Source organism: Notolepis coatsorum (genome assembly GCF_963971535.1).
Source record: "Notolepis coatsorum genome assembly, chromosome: 19".
Classification (NCBI taxonomy): Eukaryota; Metazoa; Chordata; class Actinopteri; order Aulopiformes; family Paralepididae; genus Notolepis; species Notolepis coatsorum.
This window is the reverse complement of record NC_140183.1, coordinates 24,238,083-24,256,210: the sequence shown is the minus strand read 5'-3', so window position 1 is coordinate 24,256,210 and position 18,128 is coordinate 24,238,083. Positions and strand designations below refer to the sequence as shown.

At 43.6% G+C, this 18,128-nt stretch overlaps 1 protein-coding gene across 1 annotated transcript in view; it reads right to left on the bottom strand.

Annotated features, from left to right (window-relative positions):
- The window catches only part of zufsp (zinc finger containing ubiquitin peptidase 1), a 56,115-nt gene extending 38,973 nt beyond the window's left edge, over positions 1-17,142 (bottom strand). Inside the window, exons 1-6 of the mRNA XM_084336109.1 lie at positions 17,044-17,142; positions 15,725-16,403; positions 11,857-11,958; positions 10,112-10,222; positions 2,139-2,248; positions 1,688-1,859 (exon numbers count right to left, since the gene is read on the bottom strand). Coding sequence (XP_084192235.1) covers positions 1,688-1,859; positions 2,139-2,248; positions 10,112-10,222; positions 11,857-11,958; positions 15,725-16,358 — 1,129 coding nt within the window. The 5' untranslated portion in view covers positions 16,359-16,403; positions 17,044-17,142. The remainder of the gene's footprint in view (positions 1-1,687; positions 1,860-2,138; positions 2,249-10,111; positions 10,223-11,856; positions 11,959-15,724; positions 16,404-17,043) is intronic.
- Positions 17,143-18,128: the final 986 nt, after the last annotated feature.

Here is an 18,128-nt window from a genome sequence, read left to right as displayed (position 1 = left end):
TTGCCTCAACGACTACCGCTCTGTAGCTCTCACCTCCATAGCCATGAAGTGCTTTGAGAAGCTAGTAAAGGGCTACATCTGCTCCTCCCTCCCCATCAACCTGGACCCCTGCAATTTGCATACCGCCCCAACAGGTCCACGGAGGACGCCATAGCCCATGTGCTGCACACAGCAGCATCACACCTGGACAAGAGGCAGGGGAACTATGTGAGAATGCTATTCATCGACTACAGCTCAGCATTCAATACCATAGTCCCATCCAAACTCATAGCCAAGCTCAGGGACCTGGGCTTGAACTATGACCTCTGCCAGTGGGTCTTGGACTTCCTGACGGGCAGACCCCAGGTGGTGAAAGCAGGCAACTGCAACTGCACCTCCTCCATCACCCTCAACATAGGGGCCCGCCAGGGCTGTGTTCTGAGTCCCCTCCTCTACTCCCTGTACACACGACTGTGTGGCTCAGCGGAATAACAACACAATCATCAAATTTGCTGACGACACAGTAGTGGTGGGCCTGATCTCTGCAAACGACGAGAGGGCCTACCTGGAAGAGGTCAAGGTCCTGGCGGGATGGTGCCAGGAGAACAGCCTCTCCCTGAACGTCAGCAAAACAAAGGAGATGATTGTGGACTTTAGGAGGTCGGGGGTCAGGGACTACAGCCCCCTCAGCATCGACGGGGCACCGGTTGAGAGAGTGAACAGTTTTAAGTACCTCTGAGCCCACATATCCGAGGACTTGACATGGACCACACACATTGACAGTGTTGTGAAGAAGGCACGACAACGCCTCTACTTCCTCAGGCGCCTAAGGAAGTTCCAAGTCAGTCAGGAGATCCTTAAGAACTTCTACTCATGTACAATAGAGAGCATCCTGACTGGCAATATCACCTCCTGGTTTGGGAATAGCACCGCACAAGACCGAAGCAGACTACAGAGAGTGACACGTTCAGCCGAACGCACAATTGGAGGGGGGCTTCCCACCCTCCAGAACATTTACAACAAGCGGTGCAGGGGTAAGGCTAAGAGAATCATCAAGGACTCCAGCCACCCAAACAACTGCCTCTTTGAACTGCTGCGGTCAGGCAAGCGATACCGGAGTCTCATGGCAAGCACAGAAAGACTCAGAAGAAGCTTCTATCCCCAGGCCATCAGGCTGCTCAACGAACAATAAACACTATGCAACAACCATCAAATGCACACAGCACACACATCCACACGCACACTCACTTTGAACAAACAACACACTGCAGCACCCACTCTCCACACTTTAGAAGACCTAAACACACTTTATATTTATTGGTAAAGGATTTGCACTACAACCCGTACACCTTACTGTAAATTGTACCTCATCGCATTTCTGCTTTGCACTATATAGTATTGTATATTAGTACATTGCATAGTATATTGTATATTGTATGGTAACTCAGTTACTTCTATTCTGCATCGAACATTGTACATATGTATATACTGAACACTGTGACTTCTATTTTTACTTCTATTTCTACATGCTATACTATTTTATTTCACACTTATCTTGTCTAGCACAGTCTCTGGAGCGTAACAGTAAGAAGCATTTTGTATAAAAGTATTCTGTACTTTTGTATGACAACTATTAAAGAAACTTGAAACTTGAAACATACACAATGACTGCCATACACTGGCACCAGGCAGACATACAAAGACATACCCCGTGTTCTGGTTCTGCCGTCGTCCAGCCCTGAGGCCAGGGCTTCCATCATCTCTGCTCTCTTGGCGTGGTAGTCAGCGGGGGCCATGATGCCTCTAGACACCTCCTTCTCCATCTTCCTCTCTGCCTGCCGGCGGTAGCCGCCGCCACCATCCTCCACACCAAACTGCTTCTGTAAACAGTAGGGCGGTCAGAGACGCAGAGGTGGACCCAGGAATAGTTTCAGCTCAATGGGGCTTTGCCATCATTTGTCCACGTTGATAAAACATGTGATTTACCTTGAAATGATAAGGTGATCTTATCAGAGGCTTGTATTTTGTGTGAAATACACTCAACCTGACTTTTGTCTTATTGAAATAAAGTGCTTCTGAATATAGTGATAATTATATTATTACTGATAATTACATGTTTTCCCATGTGACTCAGCCCTATGGGCGGTGGTGGAACAGACCTGTAGCTTTTTGAACTCCACCGCTTCCCGTCTGGCCTCCTCCTCCCTCCTCCTCTGCTTCTCCTCCTCCTGGAGCTGTCGGGCTAGTCTCAGGTCTGATCCTGGGCTCTCTACAATAACCAGCATTAGGGAGTAGTTAGTAAGTTGAGTTAAATTGTACGTTAAATTGTACCTTTATTAATCCCCTTGGTGAAATTCTTCCTCTACATTTGACCCATCCTAACTATTTAGGAGCAGTGTGCAGCAACACAGTGTGGTCGCCCAGGGACCAACTCCAGTTGTAATGCCAGCACCTTGGTCAAGGGCAGTGGCAGGAAACCTAGCATGCAAAAGATGAAACCTAGCATGTAATAAATAGCAATATCTCAATATTACAATATTGTGACTCTAGTATCGTGATAATATCATATCGAAGAAGAAGAGCAACCGGATAAAGGAGGGGTTTAGCGCAATTTCTTTTTGATTTGATGTGAAATCTTTATTTCGAACATATAAATTAATACAAACAAAATAAATAACTAAACAAAAGCAAAACATAACTCAATTTACATGTTCGAAAAGGAGTAGGAAGAAGTATACACTTATTTAATCCTACCCCTTTTCCACTACGCAAATGAGTGTACTAATTTAAAACATTTAAAAAAAAACTATTAAAAAAAAAAAAAAAAAAAAACTATGCAAAACATGAAAGAAATCAAATAAAAATGTAAACACCCGTGAATATCAAGTCCCTTCCTCATCCCTGTACCTCGTGAACATAATTTCCTTATAAATCAGTTTGAATTGTCTCATGTTTGGACATTGCTTTAGCACCACATTCACTGTTCCAATTTCACTCCACATATTGAGATGCAGTGTCTTCTCATGGTAGTGCGTACATTAACACTTTGAATGCCGACGATATGTATTGTAGTCTTATCATGCCCCCCGTTGAGTGCAGACGACGCGATTTGTCGTTTTATTATTTTATTAGCGATCTGAATTCATATTTCAGTCTCCCGTTGGTACAGCAGCCCCTCTAGGAGCCCCGATGGGAAAATACCACCCCCTATCGTCTATCCCTGTGTAACTGCAGGTCATTCGATTATACTGCTGGATCCCTGTGGGGGGAGCCAACTGGCTCCACTGTGCTGGCAAGCCGTCTGATGATGAGGGAAGTTATCGCGAGTTGGAAAGCAGCGTGGAATATATATTTACAGCAGCCAATAATCAATCAATAAACGCGAACGATATTTGGAATGGCGATCAGGAATTGGAATAATCTTTTTGGAGAACATCTGATCTAAGGTAAGGAGTCTATGTTACCAGTTTTAGGATAATCAGAGCTGTATTCACTGAGATATCAGCATGTGCCGTGTGTGTGTATGTGTGTGTGTGTGATGTTGAGGAAATGAGAGAATAGATTTTTCAGCCCGCTTCTATAGCATGCATAATAAGTACACATATACTATCGATAATCTAGCGTTTATTTGAAAACGATTCATAAATAGGCCGACACAAATGACAACGTGTCTAGTGTATTCGAGAATATTCCAATAAATGCCGTTTATGGGGGAATCTTTCAATTTTACGGAAATTTTCGAGAGAACGATAGCTTTTCGAAATGCTATCAAAAGGATATGAACCGATTAAAAAACAATCAGTTTCGACAATGTTGACTGCAAACAAGTCATTGATAAGCGACGGGCAGATTAGACACAGCCATAATTTAAAACATAGATTATGCGTTTTTTAACGCTAACATTGAAGTGGATGATGGCATTCAAGGGGGTAAAAAGGTAAACAAGGCCGGCACTGATCGTGTTAAGAACTTTTAAATTAGTTCTCCCCTCAGATTATAACCCACCTCACTATCATTCTACAACTACCTACCTACAAAAGGCAGAGAAGCGATACCGGCAAAGTGGGGTTGTTCCCGGAGAGCTCACTCTCGGCCGTGGTTTCTCAGTGTATAACGTATGGTGCTCTCCCTCAACATGCGAGTAGGGTGAGACAACACCATTCTTTAGTCCAAATGCAAATAATACCCTACTTTATACTATATTATTGTCATTAGTAAAGTCAGTCTTACATTGGCACTGCTTTAACGTTGCATTTACCCATAATCCATTGCTGTATTAGACCCATGTGCCAGTATAACTTTTGTAAAGTAATGAAGAGCAAATGTAATACATTTTTAATCAAAAGTTAATCAATACACAATGAAACAATATCTTTATCTATATCACATGTCAAAACTACTTTAATAAAAGAAGATTTCCGTTTTTCATTTCTACTCATTCATCCAAAACAAGACAGCAATTCAACTTCGGCATGCACCGGGAGAATAGACCTATCGCTAAACCACGCCCCAAATAGAATTTGTCCAATCATATCACAGCGAAAATCCCCGCTGGCAGAAAACTCGGACACCACCAGAAAAGCCATTTGTGGGGCGCATCAAACCAAACATCTGTGATCGAAACCACTGTGAAGAGTTCAGTTTATATGTTATTATCTAGCTACTATCTGATGGTGAAACGCTGTGAGTGGGGTACCTGTAATTCGGACACCAGGTACCCTGAAAGACTGGATGGAGGAGTATATTTCATACCTTTTCCGAAGCCCAAAAGAAAACTCGACAAATGCAAGCGGTGGATTCTGCTGTGTCGTCGACCACATACACAACTGAATGTGAAGACAATTACCAAGGACACTTATGTTTGCTCAAAGGTAAGGTCAATTCATAAAGACATAATATTTGACGGCATGTATTAGAAATGTAGACCAAACTATTAGTTTGCTAACGTTTGACTTTGACTGCCAACTAGCTAGCGTATATCCAGCCGAGCTAGCTAACGTTAGCTGCCAACTTGTTAGCCAGCTAGCTAGCTAGTGTTATCAACATCAACGTTTGCCGTCTGACTTTTCGTCCTCGCTAGTTAGCTGGTGTTTTTAGCTAACTTTTGCTAACCGTCTTTTCACCCCAAAGCACTTCAGAGATGGGAAGCCAACTCTGGAATATCCAGATCCCATCCGGGCTCTCGTGTGTGCTGCTCCGAAAAGACACAGACCCTCACCCAAAAAAAGGTAACGTTACAGTCAGCCAGGTGCATAACAGTGAAAATGATGACCAACAAGGACAGTTATAGTTATAGATTTAATGTAGTGACCACCACTGCTAACATTCAACATCATATTATCATTTCAATGGTTACACAACAGTCACCACACTACACACGACAGGCAATTTTTATATATTTTATTATGCATTTTAGGGAAAAGCACTCATATACAGGACATCCTAGCTGGCAACATTGATAGTATAAAGAACTGGCTAACAGACAATAGGTTGACACAGGTCAACCCAAGACAGGACATGAGTGACAATGAAAGAGGTCAGATTTATGTTTTTGGACTAAAGTGAGCATCATGGAATGTGTGCAGCTTTACAATCATGTCATTGATGAACTGGATATCTCTGTGAACTCTCTCAATATATATATATCTTCTTGTAAAAAGTACAAAGTCACAGAAGTCGAGTCCGCTAAGTAGTAGTTGCCCTTGAATTTGATAATAACAGTTGTGCCTCTCTGAGATGTGCATGTCTTCTCCGTCTTTATGCACATCTTGTATGGCTGTGGCTGCCTCTGCTACCGTCATGTCCCTTGCTGCAAAGGGACATTTCACCTCAAGCAAGCCTGTTTGACCATTGTCACATATTATTTGCATCTGGTGTTGCCCCAAGGAAGGAGAGATCTGGTTGCAAGAGGAGGCCAGAGCTATGAACATGCCTATCTGGAAATGTCTCCTGGTACAGCTGCTTGGCCTTTGACTCATTGGCAGAGCCATAGGTTGTTGCAGTAGCAGTGAAGGGCTTGGGGTAATATGTGGACTGTATGAGGGCATCTGAAATGTTCTCTCTCTTTAGTATCTTGCCAAATTCTGATGCAGTCAGCCTGCCCTCTCGCTCCTTGTGCCACAGTGGACATGCAGCCTGTCCCGTGGTTTGCAGTTGTCTTGCTTCCTCCAGATCAAAGCTCTGGATGTGCTGTGGTGTTGGTATGGCTATGTATGGAGAGAGGGGCATGGGGATGGTCTTGGTACAGGAAGAGGATACAGGCAGGGATGTTGCTGGGTTGGTCTGTGGGAGCTGCAACAGTGGGAGCTGCAGCGAGAGAAAAAAATTAGAAACATCAAGGAGTCATTTGTCTCCTCTTATCCCTCTCTCATTCCTTTTTCCCCTCATTCACCTCTCCCCTTCATCCCCCTCTCCTCATTCACCTCTCCCCCTCATCCCTCTCCCCTTATCCATCATCCCTCTCTCCTTATCCATCACCCCTCTCTCCTCCCCGCTTACTCCTCTCTCTTCTCTAAGAAGGTCAGGGTGTGGAGGAGCACCGGCCTGTGGAGCAGGCTCCCCCAATGGAAGGTGGACAAGAGGAGCGAGATGAAAGATTGAGAAATCAACAAGCACAAATCGAATCACTGACGAGTATAAATACTGTTCTGAGACATAATCATGTACCAAATAGATTAACACCAGAGGTCTTGCAGCACAGCCGTGTACCAGCCTATTTCAAATATGCCACTTATGATCAATTCAACAATCTATGTACTGTGTTTAGTATACCCAGCAGTGAAACAGCACAGCAAACTTCAGTCCCATTGACATATAGCATGGCAAATTAACACAATGCCCCTGCGTGTGCAGCTCTTGCTTGTTCTTATGAAACGGAGACAAAATCATGATTTAAAAGATTTGGCATTTAGATTTATGAACGTAGTGTTGGTACTTTGTTCAACGCATGGGTGGACTACATGTTCACAGTTCTAGGGGAACTACCCGCATGGCCTCATAGAGACAAAATAATGGCACAAATGCCAGGAAAGTACAGAGAGGAATTTCCTACAACGATGGCAATATTAGACTGTACAGAGTTAAAAATTCAAACCCCAACTTCACTTGTATTGCAGAGTCAAAGCTACTCAACCTACAAGTCTGCAAACACATTGAAATCCCTCATAGCATGTGATCCACGAGGTTCTGTACTATTTTGTTCAACTCTTTTCACTGGATCTATGTCTGACAAAGAAATAGTTAGGCAGAGCAACTTTATTGAGCTAATGAAAAATCTGCTTAAACATGGCAGGAAGGGGATGGGCTTATGGTAGATAAAGGATTTTTAATTGAAAATGACCTACAAGAAATTGGACTTGAAATAAACCTCCCACCCTTAGTCAGAAGAAAAAGGCAGATGCCCTCTACAGATGTCTGCCTGACAAAAAAAGTGGCTGCACACAGAATACATGTTGAACGTGCTATATCAAAGATAAAGACATTTAAAATTGTGTCAGAGAGGATCCCTAACATAAGGTTGACAAACATCAACCAGATCTGGTATGTTGTGAGTATGCTGTCTAACTTCCAGCCTTGCATCCTCAAGAATACCATTACCTGATAGCTCAAGCCACAACCAATGGGGTAGTCCTTTCCACCTACTTTTTCTCCCCAATAAAACTGTGAAGGAGCACCATTTTGCCTTTATTACCAAATGCATCTGTGTTTTTATTGTGCTTTTACCTGTTAGGAGTGTAGGTGGGGATCACTGGTCTCCGTTTGCGGTTCAGTTTGGCTTTTGCCACGACTGCAGAGGTTATAGGCTGGCCTGCTACCTTCTTCCCTCTGGGTTTATGCCACTGCTGTGGCCTTGTACAGGAGGCAGTGTCTTCCTTTTGGGCACAAGAAATATCTAAACGGTACATGAGCCCAATGATGTGTGAACAGTAACCAGGTGCCCTATGGTTTCAACAGCAATGAGAAGGGGAGAAAATAAATAGGCTACCGACTGTTTGAGAACACTGCTCATACTAGCTGCTACTTGAATATCACTAACGTTACATAAATGACACAGCTGTCGGGTCTAGCTACTGGCCTACACAGTGGCTTTGACATATGCAAATCCAATGTCTGCCTGACTTTAGCCCTGCCCCACCCACTCAGTATACCGGGTGAGTGAGAGAGCTTGTATACTGCGTTGGACCACTAGCCTAAACTAAAATATCAGCAATAGTAGTAATCATGGATTATCGTCATAGTTCTTGTAATCTTCAATAAAAAAATCAACTGTAAGTAATGCTTGAGAGTAGCTAGCTAGCTAACGTTATCTATAGCTAATGCTTGCATCACCATGGAGGTCTAAGGTAATAATGTGTTAGAAATTACTTACCCTGCAATACACGAACAACACTGCTCCATGATGGTGTCGTCATCAGCAACATTGATACAGAGCCTGTGGGGTTCTCACTTTTCAGTTGCGAGTGATAGCATTTGGCCTTGATTCTAATGGTTTCTTTTCTGTAAATGTTTATCTCATGAACATACTTTTCCACTGCGTATTGTAACCCTCTCCTCTCCGTCTGCTTCTAGACGAAATATTTGTGTCATCTTTAAAAAAACAGGTCTATTACCTGCTGTGGTAAATCTGAAAATTTAACTTGAGCTTCCCCCACGCGTGTTGCTTTATGACAGGTCATGAGTGCAAGAATGTGACAATTTGACCATGTGACCGCGGCAACGCGGGAGAGCGGCAGTGCGGAAATAGGCTGTCTCTAAGACAAACTCTAACCTTAACCAGCTCCTTAACAGCGCCTAAACTTAACCGTTCTAACCTTAACCAACTCCGAAACAATGCCTAACCTTAACCTTAACCTTAACCATGCCTAACCTTAACCATAGAAAGAATATTGCCATTCTCTTTGACAAACTCTAACCTTAACCAGCTCCTTAACAGCGCCTAAACTTAACCGTTCTAACCTTAACCAACTCCGAAACAATGCCTAACCTTAACCTTAACCTTAACCATGCCTAACCTTAACCGGCGAAAGAATACACGTTAAAAAAAAAATCATGTTAAAAAAAAATAATTCATGGGATTCGAACTCGTCAACAACGAACCGCAGGACCGCGGACCGCTGCTATGCCAGGTGAGCTGAAGCGCCGAATGAAAATCATGGCGGATTCCTGCGGCGGTTACCTAATTCCGCTCGCACTCTGCCGCTCCGCTCGCTCTGCCGCTCCGCTCGCTCTGCCGCTCTGCTCTGCGGTTGCCGCGCCTGCCGCGGGGCATGGCGCAGCCAATCAGGGAAAACGCGGAAGCAAAAGCAGCACTCATGACATGTCATTAAGCAATAGGCTTCCCCCACGGCCATTGTCAACAGTCATTCCCGGTCGGCTTTGTTTGTCAGAGTTTTCAAAGGGAGCGTGGCTTAGCGATAGGTCTATTGAGCTCAGAGCACAGATTTGGAGTTGATAGAATGGACATTCTTAAGAAATGTTGCACATGGTGGAAATAATGGAAATTAACATTTCTAACATTAACATTTAGTGTTTAAAGTTGATACATTGAGGCATGGTAGAATTTCACTTTATATATTACAGCAGTATCCGTTTTTAACATTACAATTAGTGTCTGACACCATAGAAACATGTTAAAAGTCAAAGTCAACTTTGTCATTTTCCAATTTGTGCAAGACATACAGAAAATTCAATTATGTGCCCCCCTTCCCACGGTGTATATAGAAAGAGACAATAAACACAAAAGTAACATAGGACACAATATACAACACACAGGACTATGTACAATATAAACAGTGCCTACAATTAAATTAATTAATGAATTAAATAAGAGGAACTTAGTGTAAATATTCCTTAATTTGTCTCAACGTCATAAAAATCATATTGTATTCAACAAATTAATTATGATACACCACAATGTGCCCTTTCTATCTATTCTAAATCTATGGCCTCGCGATTCCACGGCTGCGCAGTGCAGACAATATATATATAATATATACATACGAGAGGGAGGAGACTACATTGGGAGGGGGCGGGGCCGGGGGAGGGGTGAAATATCCCGTTTTTTCAAATCCCAATGTTGACACACACATTGGCCAGCAGGAGTACGAGAGAGGTTATACCAGTAGTACTGTACCTGGCCAGCATGCAGCTGCTTCACAGTCCAAGTGCAGCTCCACGTGGTCCTGTAGAGAGACGCTGTCCACACAGACCACAGAGCACATGGGACACTCCAGACTCTTCACCCCTGAGAAGCAGGTCATAAGCGTCATGTACTGCAAGTTGTAAAACTACATTTCTAGCAGGACACTGCTAGACACCCCTAATTGACCATATTCACATGGCGGCCATTTTGCTCTTATGTCATGCTCAGGATGGGATTCCTTTCTGGTTGGAAAGGAATCCCATCCTAAGGATTACATAAGAGCAAAATGGCCACTGTGTGAATATGGCCAATTGAACACACCCTCATTGCCTCAAATGTACCAGCTACTAATATCTAATCAGTAGCTCAGGAGTATACAGTATGTTATGGGCGGTACTATACTAGTGGTGATAAGTGGTAGTGCAGCTCAGGCATGTTTCATCACAACTTACAAATATGTATGTTTACCTTTGCATGGATCCATGATGGTATACCTTCATATTCAGTAGACCTCCCAGCCCTACATGGATCCATGACAGTAGACCTTCATATTCAGTAGAGCTACCAGCCCTACATGGATCCATGACAGTATACCTTCATATTCAATAGACCTACATGGATCCATGACAGTATACCTTCATATTCAATAGACCTACATGGATCCATGACAGTATACTTTCATATTCAGTAGACCTCCCAGTCCTAAAAACACTACAGTGCTGATGTCTTTTGATTTGCTAGTCATGTAAAAGAAAAAACACTGTTGCTGGTTTTGTTTGGGTTGAAGGAATGTGATGGCCATGGGTGAGGTTGGGTGGTTGTCATGGCGACCTCTATAAGTTAAAGATTAAGGAGATTGATGACAGCTCCCATTTTAACATCACTGAAGCATTAAGTGCTTCAAGTGTATTGCCTAATAGCCATTTTTGATGCTCTCGTGCTAAGCTAACCCTCCTCAGAGCTATCAGAGAAATCATACAGCTGGGTTTCAATTGATAAGAAAATAACTTTGACTATGGTCAACAGTAAATTAACTTAGAACATATGCCGTTGGTGCCGCTCGAAGCATATAACCCCCCCCCCCCACCCTTTTGTGCGTGCATGATGAAACATAATACCGATCTAGCGTTTATTTCAGAATGATCATAAATCAAGCGAGAAAAGAGTTTCTTGAGATTAGACAGGATCACTCTAAAACTATACTCATATTCACCACGGTATAAAACGGAAATGTATGTATGAAAAAAGTATGTTTTTTGCATGTTGACCGAAGAAACTCACTGACAATCGACGTGTTTATTAGATCCACCATAGCTATAATATTTAATATAGTTTTTAGCCCTGCAAACACCGCCATCTATCCCTATTCTTTAAAGCACTGGCCTTCTTACCACAAGGTAAACAGCGACCTCTAGGCGCTGATTGAGTTAAGAGACCAGTCTTATTTTCTATGTATATTTACTATTGATCTTTAATGAAGCAAACATATTTCTTATCCGACTCCTCGACTAATCGATGGAATAATTGGTGGAATACTCTATTACTAAATCAATAGCCGCAGCCCTAAAATAGAGCTCTGATTTACAACGCAGAGTTACAAAATACTCTTCTCATGCACATGAACCCAACCACATTTTTATGGTACAAAATAGACATGAACCAGAATTGTGAATTGGTTTAGGAGCAACTTATCCATGCCCCCCCCTAGCTACAATAGAATCTACAGGAAATACTACCTTCAGTGGTGTTCTCTTCTTGCAGGTGCAACTCCACATGCTCCTGAATGATGAAGCCATCGCTGCAGACCAGAGCACACATAGGACATGAGAACTGCTTCTCTGTAACACACACACGTAGAATGACATCAGAGAAAGAATGATGACTTCAGAGTATGGATTAATATAACATACATAACTAGTTACGAATGCTTGAATACCAACATTGCTCTTAAATGACGCTTCTCTTTGTACAGTAAAGGTGGTGGGAGAGTAGGTGCACCACACAGCAACAACAGTTTAACACATTACTGTATGTATTATTTTGCACATTTAAAGATTTAAACATTTAAAGATTTAAAGACCCACATAATGGCAATTACAATTGTGTTTTCTTGCTGTGATTTGATGGGTTTTTGTGAGTCAACTTCAGGGTGCATGATGGGTTGCAGAAAATGAATATGCCATTTTCTAGGTATATAAACGAATGTACTTTTCTAGGAATTTAAACTAACTGTGGTGGAGATCCTGCACTCTGTATTGACCTTACGGACATAACTGTTTTTATTTGTAGGACAACATTTTAATCCAGAAGGTTCTTCCTCAATACAGTGTGTGGGATATTCTCCTTTTTAGCAGCTCTATAGCTCCCTCTGTTGGTTGGTTGGTTGGTTGGTCCACAAAAGTGCCCCACCGCGTCAATACTTTTACCAACTAACTTGCATTTTTCCGCGATCTGATTGGCCACTGACGTTTCTGGTCATGTGACATCTGCGCCAATCGTGTGACGCCTGTTAGAGGCGGAAAAAGGCGCAGAAACAGGAGTCACGCGATTGGCGCACATGTCACATGACCAGAAACGCCAGTGGCCAATCAGATCGCGGAAAATGCAAATTAGTTGGTAAAAGAATAGACGCGTCCCCACCCTCTAGCGGCCAGTTTGTCACCTAGGAGGCTGAAATGAGGCATAGAGGTCAGGTGTGCATGTGTGTGTGTATATGAGTGTGTGTGTGTGTGTGTGCGCGTGCGTGCCAGGCCATGTGAGCGGAGCGGGCGGTTTTGACGTGAGCGACGGAGTGGGTTTTAAAATGGGTCGGCGCGACGTCCGGAGCGAGAGTTCTCCTCCGCTCCAATCCACTCCGGGCCGCTCACAGTGGTTTAACACTGATGTAATATACATGTAGTACAATGCCAAAGCAACAGATGGCGATGTACAAACATGAAGGCCATTTTCAACCAATGAGAAGGGTGAACCGTCACTCACATCCTGTTAGAAAAAGTATATGACGCCATTGTTGTTGTCGTTAGCTTACATGCTAACGTTAATGGCAGCGACCATAGCATTGTGGCTAGGCTAGCTATCATCGCTTAGTAGAGCTATAAACAACGTTATTTAACATTGCAGAATGGGTACAATTACAATACGGCTCAATACAAACAATTGTTAAGGGGCCCAGGGGGTAGACTGTTGTAGTTTGGTCAAATCAAGCAAATTTACATCATACTCCAAAAAAATAAAAATAAATCTGCCGAGCGATGTGGAGCGGGGAGCGCTCGATTCAAGGTGAGCGGTGAGCGAGCGGAGAGCGACTTGGGGGCGGGGTCAACATGACCGATTAGCGGAGCGGAACAAGCCGTCTAGAGCGAAGAGCTGATTTCTCGCCCACGCCGATCCGCTCACGGGCCCTGGTGCGTGCGTGCGTGTGTGCATGCGTGTGTGTGAATGCATGCACATTAGGGGTGGGAATCACCAGTTTCATCACGATACTATACGATATCGATTCTTTGGACAACGATATGATATTTTTCGATATCACAAAGTCTGCCACGATACGATTCGATTCAGGTGCCTGCGATCAATATGAGACTATATTATATGCCCATTTAACACAATCGGTAACATTTAAATCAATAAAGAAAAAGGCAATGGAAATATCATTTGACATTTTTATTTTTGAGCTCTTCCAGACATTTAAATTAAAAGCAATCTATTGTTTTTAATACAAATAGACCTCCTGTTCACTGTTTTTGGTTTTTTATTTTTTATATTAATATCCTATTCACTGTCACAGAGCTGTATTTTGGCTGGAAAAGGCATATTGGGAGTCCGAAGGTGCAGTACCGGCCATATCCTGGTAGTGGCGCTGTCTCGAGAATGCAGTAACCCCCCTCCTTCCCAGTCCATAATGGACTTCTGCTGTTCTCTCTGACTATCAGATTAGCTTAGTTAGCTTACACTAACGCAATGTTAATTTCGGTATTTAACGCGACGTGGGCATAAATGGATGCAAAGCATGTTGGATGCATTTGACCCGTTGTGGGGGAAAAACAGGCACTTATTTCGGGTCGCAAAATAGGCGGACTCCGGCCGGGCGGATATGCTCACCAGGGGATTTTCAAAATAAGAGTATTGCAATATGAATGGATCTTTTTACGTTGCATCGATCCTATTTGATAATTGATAATAGATCGATATATCGATCTGGATCGATGTATCGTCCCACCCCTAATGCACATGTGGTTGTGTACAAGTAAACGGCTGCAGCTATTGTGGAATCACACTTGTTCCTAAGTTCCTCCCCTCGACACCTGTTCCCCAAGTCTTTGTGTTCAAGTGTGCATTAGTATTCTTCTCATGGCCGATATTAAATATTGGAAAATGCTAATTTTTTTTGCTAAAAATAGTATTTTCCACTAAAAGCAGTGCACTCCCCTTAGTATGCTCCTTAAAAGCAGTCCACTCCCCTTAGTATCTTACCTAAAAGCAGTCCACTCCCCTTAGTATGCTCCCTAAAAGGCAGCAGTCCACTCCCCTTAGTATGCTCCCTAAAAGCAGTGTACTCCCCTTAGTATGTTCCCTAAAAGCAGTGTACTCCCCTTAGTATGTTCCCTAAAAGCCATCCACTCCCCTTAGTATGCTCCCTAAAAGCAGTCCACTCCCCTTAGTATGCTCCCTAAAAGCAGTGTACTCCCCTTAGTATGTTCCCTAAAAGCAGTCCACTCCCCTTAGTATGCTCCCTAAAAGCAGTGTACTCCCCTTAGTATGTTCCCTAAAAGATGTCCACTCCCTTTAGTATGCTCCCTAAAAGCAGTCCACTCCCCTTAGTATGCTCCCTAAAAGCAGTGTACTCCCCTTAGTATGTTCCCTAAAAGCCGTCCACTCACTTTAGTATGCTCCCTAAAAGCAGTCCACTCCCTTTAGTATGTTCGCTAAAAGCAGCCCACTCCCTTTAGTATGTTCCCTAAAAGCAGTGTACTCCCCTTAGTATGCTCCCTAAAAGCAGCCCACTCCCTTTAGTATGCTCCCTAAAAGCAGCCCACTCCCTTTAGTATGCTCCCTAAAAGCAGCCCACTCCCCTTAGTATGCTCCCTAAAAGCAGCCCACTCCCTTTAGTATGCTCCCTAAAAGCAGCCCACTCCCTTTAGTATGCTCCCTAAAAGCAGTGTACTCCCCTTAGTATGCTCCCTAAAAGCAGCCCACTCCCCTTAGTATGCTCCCTAAAAGCAGCCCACTCCCTTTAGTATGTTCCCTAAAAGCAGCCCACTCCCTTTAGTATGCTCCCTAAAAGCAGTGTACTCCCCTTAGTATGCTCCCTAAAAGCAGCCCACTCCCTTTAGTATGCTCCCTAAAAGCAGCCCACTCCCTTTAGTATGCTCCCTAAAAGCAGCCCACTCCCTTTAGTATGCTCCCTAAAAGCAGCCCACTCCCTTTAGTATGTTCAGAGAGACAGCTTCAGATAGGCAGCACACAGGGGCCGGTTAAACCCTTTTTTTACAGTAGGGACTGAGGTGGAAAACGTCAATGTTTGGTTTTAAATAACTGCCATGAGCATATAAATTGCACTGAAATCATGAAACATATTAAATCTCCAGCCCCACCACAACCCACCTTTCCAGGGAGAGGACAGGCGCTTCTGTTTGACTCTAGAGTGTTCTTCTTCTGATGCGACTCCACCCTCGTCTTCATCCTGATCACTGTGTTTAACGGACCCCTGAGCTGTCCTAGAACGACCGGTGGTTCCAGCCGAGGAGGAAGCGCCGCTGACAGGCGCTGTACCCCCAGACAGCAATGATGAACCCCCACTAACAGCCGTGGTTCCTGTCCGGGGAGGGATCATCCCGCCACTGCTCTCCTGGAGCAGCTGAGATGCACGCCGCATAGTTAAAACAGAGGGCGTCCCAGAGGGCACCCTGTTTACGGGTGTTCTGGAATTGTCCCCAGGTGAGTGTGAAGAGTTTGTTCCAAGTTTAGGACCGTCTCTCTTGTGTTTTAAGTGTTTCCCCGCGGGGGGGCTTGAACTCGGTCTGCTCTTGAAAGGAGTCGGGCTACCGCAGACCGACTCTGTTCTGTCCCGGATCTCCGGATGTGCAGAGCCGACGTGAATGTTCAGTTCGTCGTGGGAAACGCCGGACAGGGAGCACAGCGGGCAGCTCATCTCGTTCTCAAGGTGGCTCAGAAGGAGATGAGTCATCATGTCTTCCTCAAGTGGCACCTCCTCTCCACAGATCTCACAAATCAACATGATGTCTGGAGGAGACAGGCAAGACAGCTTTCAGTACTGAAGGATCTGTGGACAGAAATGCATACATGTTTATGTTTTATTAGGATCCCCATTAGCTGTCAAATTAATGACTGCTAGTCTTCCTGGGGTCCTCACACACAAATACAGAATGTAATTAGTAGTACAATTAAAATAATAAGGAGAAAAACAACAATCCAAATGTGTGATCACGATAATAAATACATTATTTTGATTATGATATAGGTGGATTAGCCTCCAGCCTACATATAGTTAACCTAAAAGCAACTTGATTGATTGAAAATTGTATTAACAGATTGTAGAATGGGTACAATACAGTACAACTCAATACACACAATTGTTAGGGGGATGCAGACCAGAGAAAGACTTTCGTCTGGTTTACATCAGGGTCCCCCATTTTCAATACATAATGACATTTATGACATGACATTTATGACATAGATATATATCGTGACATTTATGACATACAGATACAGTACTGTTACATTTATGACATACAAGATATATATGCAGTACTGTTTAACAGAGATCCTAACAGAAACTGTACAACTTGACTGTGCTTTGTCGGCTAGTCTCCTGCATATACCTCTGACTCTGTCCATTCATTGTATTTTTCGGGGGTAAGCCTTGGCCTTGTCTAAATCAAACGGTAAGATACTTAACTTACCGGTTCGGTTCGCCTACACCAACGTAGTGAACTGGTCAGCTTGTTGTATGCGACAAAGGCGGCTGGTTTCTTTCGAGAGAAGTGTGTTTTTGTTTTCGCTTTCATTCTTCTTCTAATGAAATGTCTTCTTCTTCAGTTGAGTTTAACGGCGGTTGGCATCCATATATGTTGCATTACCACCGGCGCCCTCTACTGGAAACATAATAGATCCTAAAAATAAAATGCTAAAGTTCTTCCCCACCCCTCAACCTTTTCTCTAAACATACTAATCATGGCTCTGAGACCAAAAGCCTCCCATAACAACTCTGTTGCCTATACTCAACAATACCTCAAACTAATAGTCTACCCATATACCGCTGTATGATAGCCTGTACAATAATGCTGTATATGTGACAGATCATATTGGGTCTGCGTTGTGTTTGATGTTAAATGAGAATGTCCCGAGGGGGAGTCGAACAGGGGGCTCCCGCGTCCGCGGGCGAAGACACAAGCCGCTGCACTAAGAAGTGAATTCACTCCTAACTACCGTACCTATGCGTCTTTTAACCCTGTTATGGGGAAGTGAGTTTAATTTACCAGCCCGCACTGCCACAGTCACTCGTCAACACACCTGTTTCCGTGACTGTGGACATATCCACGGGCTTCCCCGTTACACTCACCTCCCTAAACTCACGCCCCTCAGGACATCCGGGTCACTGGGCACCACTGTGATGGATCATATTGGTCTGCGTTGTGTTTGATGTTAAATGAGAATGTCCCGAGGGGGAGTCGAACAGGGGGCTCCCGCGTCCGCGGGCGAAGACACAGGCCGCTGCACTAAGAAGTGAATTCACTCCTAACTCAAAGGACATTGTGGTTTCCCTCATTTACAATGACGACGAGTTTACACACACATGAGCAACACAATGAAAATATAAAAAAATAATAGAAGAAACTAAAAACAATTGCAATTTGACAAACAGAGATTTAACACCAGATGTTTAAAAGCAGAAGCAGATGGGAGGACCTCTAACTTTAGGGTTTGTTTGTTGTTTGGGGGCATCAATAAACCTGCATATAACCCATATAACTCTGTATGATAGCAT